Raw genomic sequence first — 14,208 nt, forward strand, 5'->3', positions numbered from 1 at the left:
CTCCATAGAAATGAACGAAATTCTACAGCCAGGCAACATACCCTAAGGGATTTTTCCCCCTTAATAATATCACAATCAACCTTTACCTGTTCAATGTAGACGCAAATATAATACTTTTTTGTATAAAAAATATTCCAAAATATTGTATTTAAATATGCAAATGAGGCAACAATTCATTAAATATAAACATATTTGCATATCCCGCAAATACGTTTTCTGGACACTGGATTACGTCAGCCTAAATATTTGGGTTTCATATTGTTAAAGATGTTTTCACATATAGTCCTCTTTAAGGGTGTTTTCACCAATTTCTGTGAACTCAGTGCGGTTCGCGTTATTTTTTGTGCAGTGTTAACACTCCAAAGAAACTCAGACACCTTCAAAGAGCCCCCCGAAGCATAGCACCTCTTTAAAGTGAACTCTGGGGTAAAAAAAAAAAAGCTATAGAACTCAGTTCTCTTTGTATTCACACTGCCCTTGCCTTTGAATGTGTACCCTTTTGCCAGTTCACTTCACCTATTTTGTGGTCTATGTCATCTTTGCATTTTCCAACATCCACTCAAAGCACTCTGGGTTTTCACAAAGTGCAGGAAAAGCCATTCTATCAGATATATATACCTACTTACATTTTGGAAGCTGAAAGACTGCATTTAGTTGAAAGATGAGACATAATACATATAATCAGAAGATAATATTATAATCATATTCAATTAAACAATTATAATATCACTAATCAATGTCCAAAAACAGCACAGGGCTCATTTGAGGGGTCTGAGTTCAATTGGAGCATTCACACTGCAGAAAAAATTATGTGAACAGCACTGACTTCACAAAAATAGACCGAAAGGGTCCAAGTGTGAAAACACTCTTCCAGTATGGAAGACCAAACCTGCCGTAATTAGAATGACATGAATAAATATATGCACACATAAATAGATAAATATATCCACACATAATTAAATAAATGAGCAAGGAAATACTAAAATGCTGACTAAAATGTATATATTTTCTCTACATATCTGTATGTATTTCATTATTTCTGTATGTATTATCTAATTATACAAACTTTCATTGTATTCATTTATATATTTATTCATTTATTTATTTACAGTGGGGAGAACAAGTATTTGATACACTGCCGATTTTGCAGGTTTTCCTACTTACAAAGCATGTAGAGGTCTATAATTTTTATCATAGGTACACTTTAACTGTGAGAGACGGAATCTAAAACAAAAATCCAGATAATCACATTGTATGATTTTTAAGTAATTAATTGGCATTTTATTGCATGACATAAGTATTTGATCACCTACCAACCAGAAAGAATTCCGGCTCTCACAGACCTGTTAGTTGTTCTTTAATTAAGAATCCCTCCTGTTCTCCACTCATTACCTGTATTAACTGCACCTGTTCCCACACTCAAAGTCCTGCAATAAGATATTACACTAATATGTGTAAACTCTTCACAGTTGTGTTCTCTGGAGGTCACTGAGAAGGCTGATACCCCATTTGCATGGACCCAAGATCCATAGGTAAGTCTGTACATTACAATATGAATGTTCAATATTCACAATAGGCTGAATAGTGAGTTCTGCAAGAAGAGCTAGGAGGTTAATATGTGTGTAAACTCTTCACAGTTGTGTTCTGTGGGTGTCACTGAATAGGCTGATTCCCAATTTCATTGGTCCACAATGCAGGTAGCCTAGTGGTTAGAGTGTTGGGCCAGTAACTGAAAGGTTGCTGGATCGAATCCCCAAGCTGACAAGGTAAACATCTGTTGTTCCACCCCTGAGCAAAGCAATTAACCCATTGTTCCCTGGGTGCTGAAGATGTGGATGTTGATTATGGCAGCCCCCCCCCCCCCCCCCCACACACACACTCACACCTCTCTGATTCAGAGGGGATGGGTGAAATGTGGAAGAAACATTTCAGTTGAAGGCATTCAGTTGTGCAACTTAATGCCCCCTTTCCCATAGGTAAGACTGTACGGTATGCCCCCAATGCTATTATAAAGTCAAGAGTTGCGATTTCAACTGATTTTGCCCTTTTTTTGGCAAAGCAATGTTTTGTTGAATTTATATAACAACATTCTAAAGTTGTCCTGTCAAAATGTGGAATGATTCCACTATTTGTATCAGTATCAATATGGGACCTTTATTTTGAAGGCGAGCCGCATCTCCAGATTAACTGCTTTTCTGTGTTTTTATTTTAATTTTATTTTAATTTCCCCTTTATTTAACCAGGTAGGCTAGTTGAGAACAAGTTCTCATTTGCAACTGCGACCTGGTCAAGATAAAGCATAGCAGTGTGAACAGACAACACAGAGTTACACATGGAGTAAACAATTAACAAGTCAATAACAGTAGAAAAAAAGGGGAGTCTATTGTCGCAACCCCTATTACCAGCCTGTTCAACCTCTCTTTCATATCTTCTGAGATCCCCAAGGATTGGAAAGCTGCCGCAGTCATCCCCCTCTTCAATGGGGGAGACACCCTGGACCCAAACTGTTCCAGACCTATATCCATCCTGCCCTGCCTATCTAAGGTCTTCGAAAGCCAAGTCAACAAACAGATCACTGACCATCTCGAATCCCACCATACCTTCTCCGCTGTGCAATCTGGTTTCCGAGCCGGTCACGGGTGCACCTCAGCCACGTACAAGGTACTAAATGATATCATAACCGCCATTGATAAAAGACAGTACTGTCTTCATCGACCTGGCCAATGCTTTCGACTCTGTCAATCACCATATTCTTATCGGCAGACTCAGTAGCCTCGGTTTTTCTAATGACTGCCTTGCCTGGTGCCTTGACTACTTTGCAGACAGAGTTCAGTGTGTCAAATTGGAGGGCATGTTGTCCGGTCCTCTGGCAGTCTCTATGGGGGTGCCACAGGGTTCAATTCTCGGGCCGACTCTTTTCTCTGTATATATCAATGATGTTGCTCTTGCTGCGGGCGATTCCCTGATCTACCTCTACGCAGACGACACCATTCCGTATACTTCTGGCCCTTCCTTGGACACTGTGCTATCTAACCTCCAAACAAGCTTCAAAGCCATACAACACTCCTTCCGTGGCCTCCAACTGCTCTTAAACGCTAGTAAAACCAAATGCATGCTTTTCAACCGTTCGCTGCCTGCACCCGCACGCCCGACTAGCATCACCACCCTGGATAGTTCCGACCTAGAATATGTGGGCATCTATAAGTCCCTCGGTGTCTGGCTAGACTGTAAACTCTTCTTCCAGACTCATATCAAACATCTCCAATCTAAAATCAAATCTAGAGTCAGCTTTCTATTCTACAACAAAGCCTCCTTCACTCACGCCGCCAAACTTACCCTAGTAAAACTGACTATCCTACCGATCCTCGACTTCGGCGATGTCCTCTACAAAATAGCTTCCAATACTCTACTCAGCAAACTGGATGCCGTTTATCACAGTGCCATCCGTTTTGTTACTAAAGCACCTTATACCACCCACCACTGCGACCTGTATGCTCTAGTCAGCTGGCCCTCGTTACATATTCGTCGCCAGACCCACAGGCTCCAGGTCATCTACAAGTCCATGCTAGGTAAAGCTCCGCCTTATCTCAGTTCACTGGTCACGACCCACCCGTAGCACGCGCTCCAGCAGGTGTATCTCACTGATCATCCCTAAAGCCAACACCTCATTTGGCCGCCTTTCCTTCCAGTTCTCTGCTGCCTGTGACTGGAACGAATTGCAAAAATTGCTGAAGTTGGAGACTTTTATCTCCCTCACCAACTTCAAACATCTGCTGTCTGAGCAGCTAACCGATCGCTGCAGCTGTACATAGTCCATCGGTATATAGCCCACCCAATGGGTAGCCTACCCAATCTACCTCATCCCCATACTGTTTTTATTTATTTACTTTTCTGCTCTTTTGCACACCAGTATCTCTACCTGCACATGACCATCTGATCATTTATCACTCCAGTGTTAATCTGCAAAATTGTAATTATTCACCTACCTCCTCATGCCTTTTGCACACAATGTATATAGACAATTTATTTCTACTGTGTTATTGACTTGTTTATTGTTTACTCCATGTGTAACTATGTGTGGTTGTCTCTTCACACTACTCTGCTTTATTTTGGCCAGGTCGCAGTTGTAAATGCGAACTTGTTCTAAACTAGCCTACCTGGTTAAATAAAGGTGAAATAAAGGGAAGGGTACCAAAACATTTATGCAGCATTGAAGTTCCCCAAGAACACAGTGGCCTCCATCATTCTTAAATGGAAGTTTGGAACCACCAAGACGTAGAAATGGGGGTGTTTTTCAGCGGCAGGGACTGCGAGACTAGTCACAATCGAGGCAAAGATGAATGGAGCGAAGTACAGAGAGATCCTTGTTGAAAACCTGCTCCAGAGCGCTCAGGACCTCAGACTGGGGCCAAGGTTCACCTTCCAACAGGACAACGACCCTAAGCACACAGCCAAGACAACGTAGGAGTGGCTTCGGAACAAGTCTCTGAATGTCCTTGAGTGGCCCAGCCAGAGCCTGGACTTGAACCTGATTGAACATCTCTGTGCAGCAACACTCCCCATCCAACCTGACAGAGCTTGAGAGGATCTTCAGAGAAGAATGGGAGAACCTGCAAAGCTTGTAACGTCATACCCAAGAAGGTTTGAGGCTATAATTGCTACCAAAGGTCCTTCAACAAAGTACTGAGTAAAGGGTCTGAATAACCTAACAAAATGTGGAAAAAGCCAAGGGGTCTAAATACTTTCCGAAGGCACTGTATATAAAAATGTTATGTCTTCGGCTGTGAGCTATCCATACATATTCAAAACAAGAAAATGGTGCTATCTGCTTTGGAATTTGAAATGATTTCTACTTTTGATACTTAAGTATATTTTAGCAATTACATTTACTTTTGATAAGTATATTTAGAAGCAAATACTTTTAGACTTTTACTGAAGTAGTATTGTCCTGGGTGACTTTCACTTTTACTTGAGAAACTTTCTATTAAGGTATCTAGACTTTTACTCAAGTATGACATTTGGGTACTTTTTTCCATCACTGCCACTAGGCATATGAAATGTCAGTTTTCTAGTTCTGACTCGTACTTGAACGTGGCATAAGTTCCTAGGCTAGTGGGCAAGTTAGCTGGTCCTGCTGTTGGACGTATGTTCTGATGTCTCACCACGCAGGCTACGTTTTCTAATATGATTGGTCAACAATGGGCTTGAAAAATAGAGCAGAATCCTATTTTCTCTGCCTCGGCTGGTTTAGCAGCTTCCACTGAGCACCACTGACCATCCCACCCTGTCCACAGGCGCTGTCTGTCAGAGGGTTTAGCCTTAAGATGCTTTTGGGAAACCGGGCCGATGATGTTCATGCACAGTTCAGGGTAGCTAGGTTTTGTTTAATGTTTTTTTTGCCCATTTTCTTTGACAAAAGTAGCCAGGTGCTTTGAATTACACAGTGTAGTGCTGCTGATTTGTTGTTGTTGTCATATTCAAGACAGATTAAAGCTTGAATCCGTAGTTTAAACAATAACAAAGCATTGACCCCACCTCAGTTTTGCTAAAAAGCTGAGGGATGGGCCTGAAGAAATGCTAACTCTCAAATTCATAGACTTAGAGGTATAGTTGCCTCGGTCTGACCATCCATGATATAAAAAAAAACGTTTTAACAGGAGCCAAATATATATGGCTATGGGTTTAAGCATGTTTTGAGGCCTTACAGTATTTGTTTACATTTACATTGTTTATTAATATTGGAGTAAAATACGCTTGTATTTTGGGTTCTGATGGGGTACGACAGTTAAACTAAGCTCACACGGCATTTAAGCTATATTCTTCAAGAATCAATGTGTATATATCATTAATTTATAAGTCCAAAAATTGAGCAACAAGGATTCTAACTTTAAGTGAAAGTGTTTTAATAAGTCAGGACCCCAAGATTCAATAACATTAGAAAAGCCTCTGTAAACCCAGTCTCACCAAGATGTGACATCACATTGTTTTATTGTCATTCATTGCAGAACAATATTTTTACAGAAGGATGAGTAGAACACGTCCAGTACAATACAGAGCCGACATACAACAGAATCCAGACTCGGGAGAAAGAAGTGATCGCTACGGAAAAAGACTAATGGATGAATGGGCTTTGCTTAGTCTGAACATTCATTTTTCTTGATCAGCCCCCCCCCCCCCCCCCGGAGTCAGTCAATGGAGCTCCGTCAATGACTAAGGCAATCTTGGAAAAGAAGTGTCTGAACAGTTTGGAGCTATTATTAAGACATGCATTGCAGACTACTAGACAACAGTAGCACCACTCCGAGCATTCATACTTCTGTTCAAGGGAAACACCTTTGAACAGACACCGACACATATTTATGTACACCATATCCTACAGATAAATGACTGGGAGAAGCGCTTTCCCCAAGAGATTAGCTGATAAAAGGCTTGACATTTTAAGAGCAATGAGCATATTATGCAACATCTATACAGGAGTGTAATTGTAATAGGACCAGAGATTTACAGATAGCATAAGAACTAAAACGTCATATTGTTAACAGATGCAGATACTGAAGAATATACACTGAGTGTACAAAACAATAGGAACACCATGAGAGACTGACCAGGTGAATCCAGATGGAAGTTATGATCCTTTATTGATGTCACCTGTTAAATCCACTTCAATCAGTGTAGATAAAGGGGAGGAGACAGGTTAAAGAAGGATTTTTAAGCCTTGAGACAACTGAGACATGGATTGTGTATGTGGGCCTGCCATTCAGAGGGTGAATGGGCAAGAGAAAAGATTTAAGTGCCTTTGAACAGGGGTATGGTAGTATGTGCCAGGTGCACTGGTTTAAGTGTGTTAAGAACTGCAACACTGCTGCGTTTTTTACACTCAACAGCTTCCCATGTGTGTCAAGAATGGTCCACCACCCAAGGGAGATCCAGCCAACTTGACACAACTCTGGGAAGCTTTGGAGTCAACATGGGCCAGCATCCCTGTGGAACGCTTTCGACACCTTGTAGAATCCATGTCCCAACGAATTGAGGCAGTTCTAAGGGGCAAAGGGGGGTGCAACTCAATATTAGGAAGGTGCTCCTATTGTTTTGTACACTCAGTGTATGCTGTTCAAGATTAAGAAAAGTTGTTTTTAATATATATATTTTTTACTTTAAAGCAATCAATAAATTACTAAATCCCACTGCGATAGATTTATTATTGACTTTTGATTGCTTTAGAATGCATCGGACATCTGTGGACACTTACGCAGAATTCAGCTTCAACCTCCAGAAGTATATAATGCTTTTTTGTGTGTTGTGTACTGTAGTAGTTATATCGTTCAGTGGAACAGTAATTAATTGCTTTCCAAAAAATATATTCTGGGTTTTATTTATTTGAAACCCTTCACTATTCAACAAAACCCTCCATTCAAAATTGCGTTCTCAAATGGCTCAATCGGCGTGGACTATATTCTGTGTTTAGCTGATCCATTTTCTAGAATGGATTTAGACATTGCTAGGGTACAAGCTGTGGCCCCTCAACACATTCACAAGCTGGTTTTCAGAATAAATGAAAAGTATAGCATTCTGTTGACACCAACCCAATAGACTGAATCGTTGACTGTCAGGAGTTTTTGTCATTTCTGAAGTTGTGTTATGTTGCTGTGTGTTTTGTATTATGGGATTTGTACATTGTGGGTTGCCATCACAGGCACTTTGCAAGTCTTTGGCTTACAGAACACTTTCACAGGGAAAACCCTTAAGAGCACTACAGGCTAAAAGAGAGGCATCATCTCATTGCTCGTTACTACTAAATGCACGGAGATTCATTCAGGCTAGCAAAGCACTGTTAGAATGCGCTGCGAGTGTGTTTTGAAGACCATTATACACCATTAAAACGTCAACAGAAAAAGGTCTGTGCAACGCTAATATTGTTCATAGAACTAAGCAAAAAGAATGAAGTTAACTTAAGTGTCAGCATGTTAACCATGCATGTCGGACGGTTCTCATCTTTGTCATCAAGTTTGCTCTCTAAGAGCTAGACATTTCTATGGTAGGTATTGCTTGGGCTTATAAAACTATTTATTTAAAATAAAAAAAATGTTGTATAGATTATTTTCCAAAAACAACTTCCAAATGTACATTTCTGGAGTTATCAACTATTAATTAGAAGACTGTAAAATAACATAAAAACATAGCTGTTTTATTGGTTTGTCTTGAATGCACTACATCCATTCATCATTGGAAACATCTCCACTGGCAGTACAGTACAGTAGTGGCATTATGGATGATTACATCTTAATGCATTACAGCCCTTTTAGGCAGGGGACTTATCAATCTTCCACTGCATTGTGGGATAGCTGAACCCAGCCGGGTAAAACCATTTGAATTCAATCACTTTTTGACAGCATCTCTTGATTTAAACAAAACTTTCCATACACGTTTGCCCATGGAAGAAGTGGTCAGAAAGAACAGATTTTCAGAAAGATTTAAAACAACAAATATTCCCATTCAAGTTAACATTCTCTGATGATCTTTGTGGTACCATTTGAAAGTTGACATTTTCATTTTATTCCCATTTTAGTACATTTTTCTGCCAAAACATGACACTCACCCTGTACCTTAGAGGCTGCTGCCCTATGTACATAGACATGGAATCACTGGTCACTTTAATAATGGCACACTAGTCACTTTAATCATGTTTACATATGTATATATTCCATTCTACTGTATTTTAGTTAATGCCACTCCGACATTGCTCGTCCTAATATTTATATTACTTAATTCCATTCTTTTACTTTTAGATTTGTGTGCATTGTTGTGAATCGTTAGATACTACTGCACTGTTGGAGCTAGGAACACAAGCATTTCACTACACCCGCAATAACATCTGCTAAATATCTGTATATGATTTTGATTTATTCAAGAGCATGTTGTGTCTCAACCAATGGCGGGCATAACACAAAACCTTAGATGATGTAAAATAGGGTCTAAGTTACAACATATGTGAAAAGATAATTGACGTTAAAGGTAAAAAATAAAACATTTGTATAATGTTTTTATATTTTTGCCAGAAATTATAAAATATTTGACAACCATGTTTGTATGCATTTTAAATTATCTAAATCTCAACTGATTATATTTTCCAGTGATGAAGACATGGATGTCTCATGGTATGGTGGAGTTTGCAAAATCAGTCAACTTTGAGCACTTTTATCACTTGAATGTCACTTTCGGAGCACTTCTACAATGGGCAAATATGTATGGCAGATTTTGTTCAAATCAAAAGGGGTGTTGTCAAAAAGTGATTGAATTCAAATGGATTTAACAAGCCATGATGCCTCTGAGTCATCCAACCGGAGATGCTTTCAGTCCCTCTCAGTCCTGGCCTATCCTAGCCCTCTTTGGGATGATCCACCAATCATCAGGCCCAGTCCCAATCACCACTCATCAGGCTCAACCCTTCAAACCCTCACTGGAGCCAGTCCCTGTGATCCTGGCTGAGTCATCCTGCCTTCTAGCCCCTGTCTTGCTCTGTTTGAGTGGTCAATGCTCGAGGCCCCTCTCTGCAGGCCAGCTTCCGGAGAGGCCCCTTCTCACTGTGTGATCCCAGAGGCCAGCGCTTTGCCCTGGTGTCTGGTGAGCGCGTCCTCAAGGAACCCTGCCAGCTTCCCACAGTCCTCCTGCATGGGGTTACACAGGGTTTGAGGTTAGAGGTTAGATCATTACAGGTTATTGCAAATGACTATGGCCGTTTGCAATAACATTAGGCGACAAGGATACCTACCTCACTTATGAAGGCGTAATGAACAAGTTCATTGGCAAGGTCTTTGGAGCTGTCAGCTGAAAGATTCATACAAAATAGTTCAGCCTCATACCACGATATGTAAAAAAACAAAACATAATAATGGATATGAAAGTGTCCATTAGAACTCACTCGGAAGAATGTCACAGCTAAGTTGTCGATGGAGCTTGTCGTCCATCTTAAGAAACAGAGAGAGCTAAGGAGAGGACAGGATAGAGGAATATATTTTGTCAACACAGAATATGCTTATCCCCCAAATGCAATGAGGATCAGAATGCATTTAAAAAAAATAGTGATGTTATGTCATGTTATAGTAACTCCAAAAGGCCACGTGACATGGGGGGTTGTACACATTGACACCATTATTTAAAAGAAGACTATAGTCAAACTCACATGAGTTTTGGTCCCTTCTTCATTTGACTCCAAGTTACAGTGCATCTGAATCACCTGCAACACACCATCAGACCAACCATCAGTTAGAGTGATCAGCGTACTTTAACATGCACTATTCTCTTTAAAGCCCGGGACTAGTATTATTACAGACGTCGGTTATGTAATCATTATCTCAGCATGTGCATTATTTCAGAGGAAGATTGCACAGGATTCTTTATTTTCTTTTTCATTCAATTGAGTCTTCGATGGAAGCCTGGAGTGGAGGTTTTTATATTCTAGACATGAAGATATTTCATCATCATGTCTAGACGATAATAAACTACAATTATAACTTGTGCTTAGCTGCCAAATATATACAGTAGCAGTCAAAGGGTTTTGACGAACCCACTCATACCAGGGTTTTTCAAGAGTGTGCAAATCTGTCATCAAGGCAAACAGTGGCTACTTTGAATAATCTAAAATATACAATATATTTAGATTTGTTTAACACTTTTATAGTTAATACATGATTCCATATGTGTTCTTTCATAGTTCTGAGGTCTTCCCTATTATTCTACAATGTAGAACATGGTAAAAAATAAAGAAACTCTTGAATGAGTAGGTGTGTCCAAACGTTTGACCGGTACTGTTTTTAATTTATTTTTATTTTTTTTAACCTTTATTTAACCAGGCAAGTCAGTTAAGAACATATTCTTATTTTACTGTAGGTGTCCTCATAATATTTCAAGTGTAATTATAATGATTATTTTAGCGATCCACGGTAGACGTCCCTCCCAATAAAAATTTGAGCGTCTGGACAGTATTTGCTTGATATGATTTTATGGATGATAAACTTGCTATTTCCTAAAAGGTTAGCTCAGTGGGGAATACGGGAATACAGGAATGCCCTGCTTTGTCATCTGTTGCCTAATTCATCAACAGCCAGGGTTGAATTAATTAAGATTATAGGCACACGTTTTTTTTATTCCACATTTAGGCCTACTTAAACTGACACATCTGGCGATGTTCAACTTGAATTCTATGGCACAAAATGTATAGACACAATAATTCACTGTGAAAGTTGCTAAATGCAGGCCATTCATATGAAATATATGCAGCACTTCGTTTAAGCATTAATTCTATGTTTTCTTGCTCAAACTTCCAGCAGTACCTGTCAAACGCTGTAATGTCTCGGTAAACACAAAGATGTCGATACGCACGGAACTAGTATTATGAGAGGACCTTGGAGTTCGCTGAAAAACAGTAGGTTATTCTGTCCGGAATTGTATATTGGCACGAGACTAGTATTACTAGAGAACATTGATTATGTAATTATTACCCCAGAACATCCATTATTCCAGAGTACGATTCAGACAGGATTCGTTTTTTCCAAACATCGTTATTTTTTTCTAGGCGTGATAATATTTCAACAAGTCCAGGCGATAACAGGTCTACACTGACAACTCAAACCACACCAAACCCTCTTTGATATCATGTCGGCGTAATATTTGAATTGAGGAAGTGTGATCATAAATGAATTCCACAATAGACATCCGAAATGCCCCCCATCCTTCAGACGTGAGCTAAACGGTGCAATTGCACTTGAGATGCGTTTTAAGGCGTTGAATGAGAACGTGAACTTATCATTTCCAGAAGTTTAGGTAAGCTGTAGGCTGCTTTGCCATCTATTAACAGCAAGGGTTACATTATTATTATTTTATTTTTTTACATCGGCAATATTAAATTAATACGCACAAAACATATAAATAAAAGCATTCACTGTGAAAGTTGATACATAGGGCCTTCATATATAGGCTATGCGCAGCACTTCGTTCAATTTATTGAATCACATTTTTTTCTTGCTCAAATCATGAGCAACACCTTTTTTATAATTATTACGTAATTACGTTACACGAACTGTCCAAATAGGGCTTAACACACACAAACAAATAGAAAGACAGACAGACACACACCTTTCTGCTCTCTGTCTCTTGGGGCTCAGGGGTGGGGGACTTCGCCGTCTCCACCTGTTCGTGGGACAGGGATAGGGCCCGGGGGACGGGGTGGGGCCGCGACGATGCAAAGTTCATGAGGGGGTATATCCCATTCCTAAAGAGGGATGAGTCAGAATGATGTCAGGGGCCACAAGGCCATTTCTTAATGACACCCTACACAAAGCCCATAAGAGGCAATGACCAAGGCAGCTCTTTAAGGCTGCATCCTAAATTGCACCATATTCGCTATAATAGTGCACTACTTATGACCAGAGCCCAATGGGTGAATGGAATTAGCCCTTACTTGACGTCCTCCAGGAACTTGTCCAGCTCCAAAGGAGACACATGGGAATACTTGAGCTGAACGCCAGGCCGGTTGCCATGTTTGATTTCTGCCATGAGACCGTTGGGGTCAAAGGACTTGGTCTTCTCCTCCACACAGTTCTCTGGCAGCAAGTCTGCAAAGAGAGATGGGTAAGGGAGTGTTACCTGGATGCCACACCAGTTTGGCATATAGCAAATCGAATCAAAAAACGTTTCCACTTCCAACAGACGTTCAAAGAAATCACACAAAATCCAATGAAGGATTTCAGTATTTTTCAGCTGTCCCATAACAAAAAGGAAATAAGATGTGGAAACATTTTCTCTCTCCCACACAAATGGCTAGCCTGGTTTGCATTTTGTTTGTGCCATCATGCCACTCTCTGTCAAAAAATTGGCAGTTGTCAATCCACAGATTGCATGCCATGTGCATGGGGGGCTTCAGAGATGGAGACACTCACACTGGTTACTGATGAGGCAGTGGGCAGCCAGTAGCTTGAGGGAGTGAACCTCAAACAGCACGCGGTGGAAGAGCAGGTCGTGGGCTGTGGGACGCTGCTTGGCCTCGTGACGCACACACGACTGAGTAAACTCCTGCAAGAGGGAGGGGAGGTCAAAGGTCAGAGCTATGTAGTGTATTAGTTAGGGTTTAATTTGTGTGTTGGGATCCTTGAAAATGTACATTCAATAAACTTGATTTCATACGGTGTGGGTTTTAATCAAATGTTTTTTGCACATTGGCCAATTTTGATGCTTTGCTATATTTGGGCCATGGATGGAAACATGAGTGAGACTGACTCTCATGAGGGGATCCTCCAGAGACTGGCCTGCGTTGGTGATGGCCTCCTTGGACACAACAGCATCTCCATTAGCCTGTATTTCCAGGACAGCCATCTATAAGTAAATACAGAGATTCCATTAAGAAATGAACATGGGTATATTCATGTGGTCTCCTTGGTGTGAGGGCCTCTGGGTGTGTGCTGGTATACAGTCTGTGTCATCTATTAGACTGAGATAGGGCATGTGAACATATGACCACAACTTCAATGTTTTACTTGAGTTTATTTAGGAAATACTTTTCTTAACTCTTATTTTTCTTAAAACTGCATTGTTGGTTAAGGGCTTGTAAGTAAGCCTTTCACTCTAAGGTCTACTACACCTGTTGTATTCGGCGCATGTGACAAATATATTTTGATTTGATTTGATACAAAGAGGACAATGCAATTAGGGCTGTGGCGGTCATGAAATGTCAGCTGGTTATTGTCACGCCAAAGACTGCCGGGCTCATGGTAATTGGCCGTTAATGAACATAAACACGTTAAGCATCTCCTGCCCTCCCCACATACAAGCTGCCGATGTGCGCCTTTGGAACATCTATATTTAAAAAAGTAGAATAAATCAATTTAATATACACCATCACAATAAATGCATTATTCATTTTAGGCAGGTATATAGAAACATTATGATATTAGTATTTATTATAATCCCCATTAGCTGCTGTTAAGGCAGCAGCTAGTCTTCCTGGGGTCCAGCAAAATTAAGACAGTTATACAATTTATTGAACATTACAATACATTCACAACAGATTTCACAACACATCAATTGTGTGCCCTCAGGCCACTACTCTACTACCACATATCTACAACACAAAATTCATGTGTGTGTATAGTGCGTATGTTATTGTGTGTGTGTATGCATGTGTCTCTTCACAGTCCCCGCTGTTCCATAAGGTGT

At 40.3% G+C, this 14,208-nt stretch overlaps 1 protein-coding gene across 1 annotated transcript in view; it reads right to left on the bottom strand.

Moving 5' to 3' along the window:
• Positions 1 to 8,798: 8,798 nt before the first annotated feature.
• LOC124039755 (nuclear receptor-binding protein 2-like) overlaps positions 8,799 to 14,208 on the bottom strand; it is a 55,144-nt gene continuing 49,734 nt past the window's right edge. The window contains exons 10-17 of the mRNA XM_046356080.1: positions 13,273 to 13,368; positions 12,936 to 13,068; positions 12,458 to 12,611; positions 12,133 to 12,268; positions 10,181 to 10,234; positions 9,920 to 9,983; positions 9,770 to 9,825; positions 8,799 to 9,665 (exon numbers count right to left, since the gene is read on the bottom strand). Coding sequence (XP_046212036.1) covers positions 9,579 to 9,665; positions 9,770 to 9,825; positions 9,920 to 9,983; positions 10,181 to 10,234; positions 12,133 to 12,268; positions 12,458 to 12,611; positions 12,936 to 13,068; positions 13,273 to 13,368 — 780 coding nt within the window. The 3' untranslated portion in view covers positions 8,799 to 9,578. The remainder of the gene's footprint in view (positions 9,666 to 9,769; positions 9,826 to 9,919; positions 9,984 to 10,180; positions 10,235 to 12,132; positions 12,269 to 12,457; positions 12,612 to 12,935; positions 13,069 to 13,272; positions 13,369 to 14,208) is intronic.

Source organism: Oncorhynchus gorbuscha, linkage group LG07 (assembly GCF_021184085.1).
Source record: "Oncorhynchus gorbuscha isolate QuinsamMale2020 ecotype Even-year linkage group LG07, OgorEven_v1.0, whole genome shotgun sequence".
Taxonomy (NCBI): domain Eukaryota; kingdom Metazoa; phylum Chordata; class Actinopteri; order Salmoniformes; family Salmonidae; genus Oncorhynchus; species Oncorhynchus gorbuscha.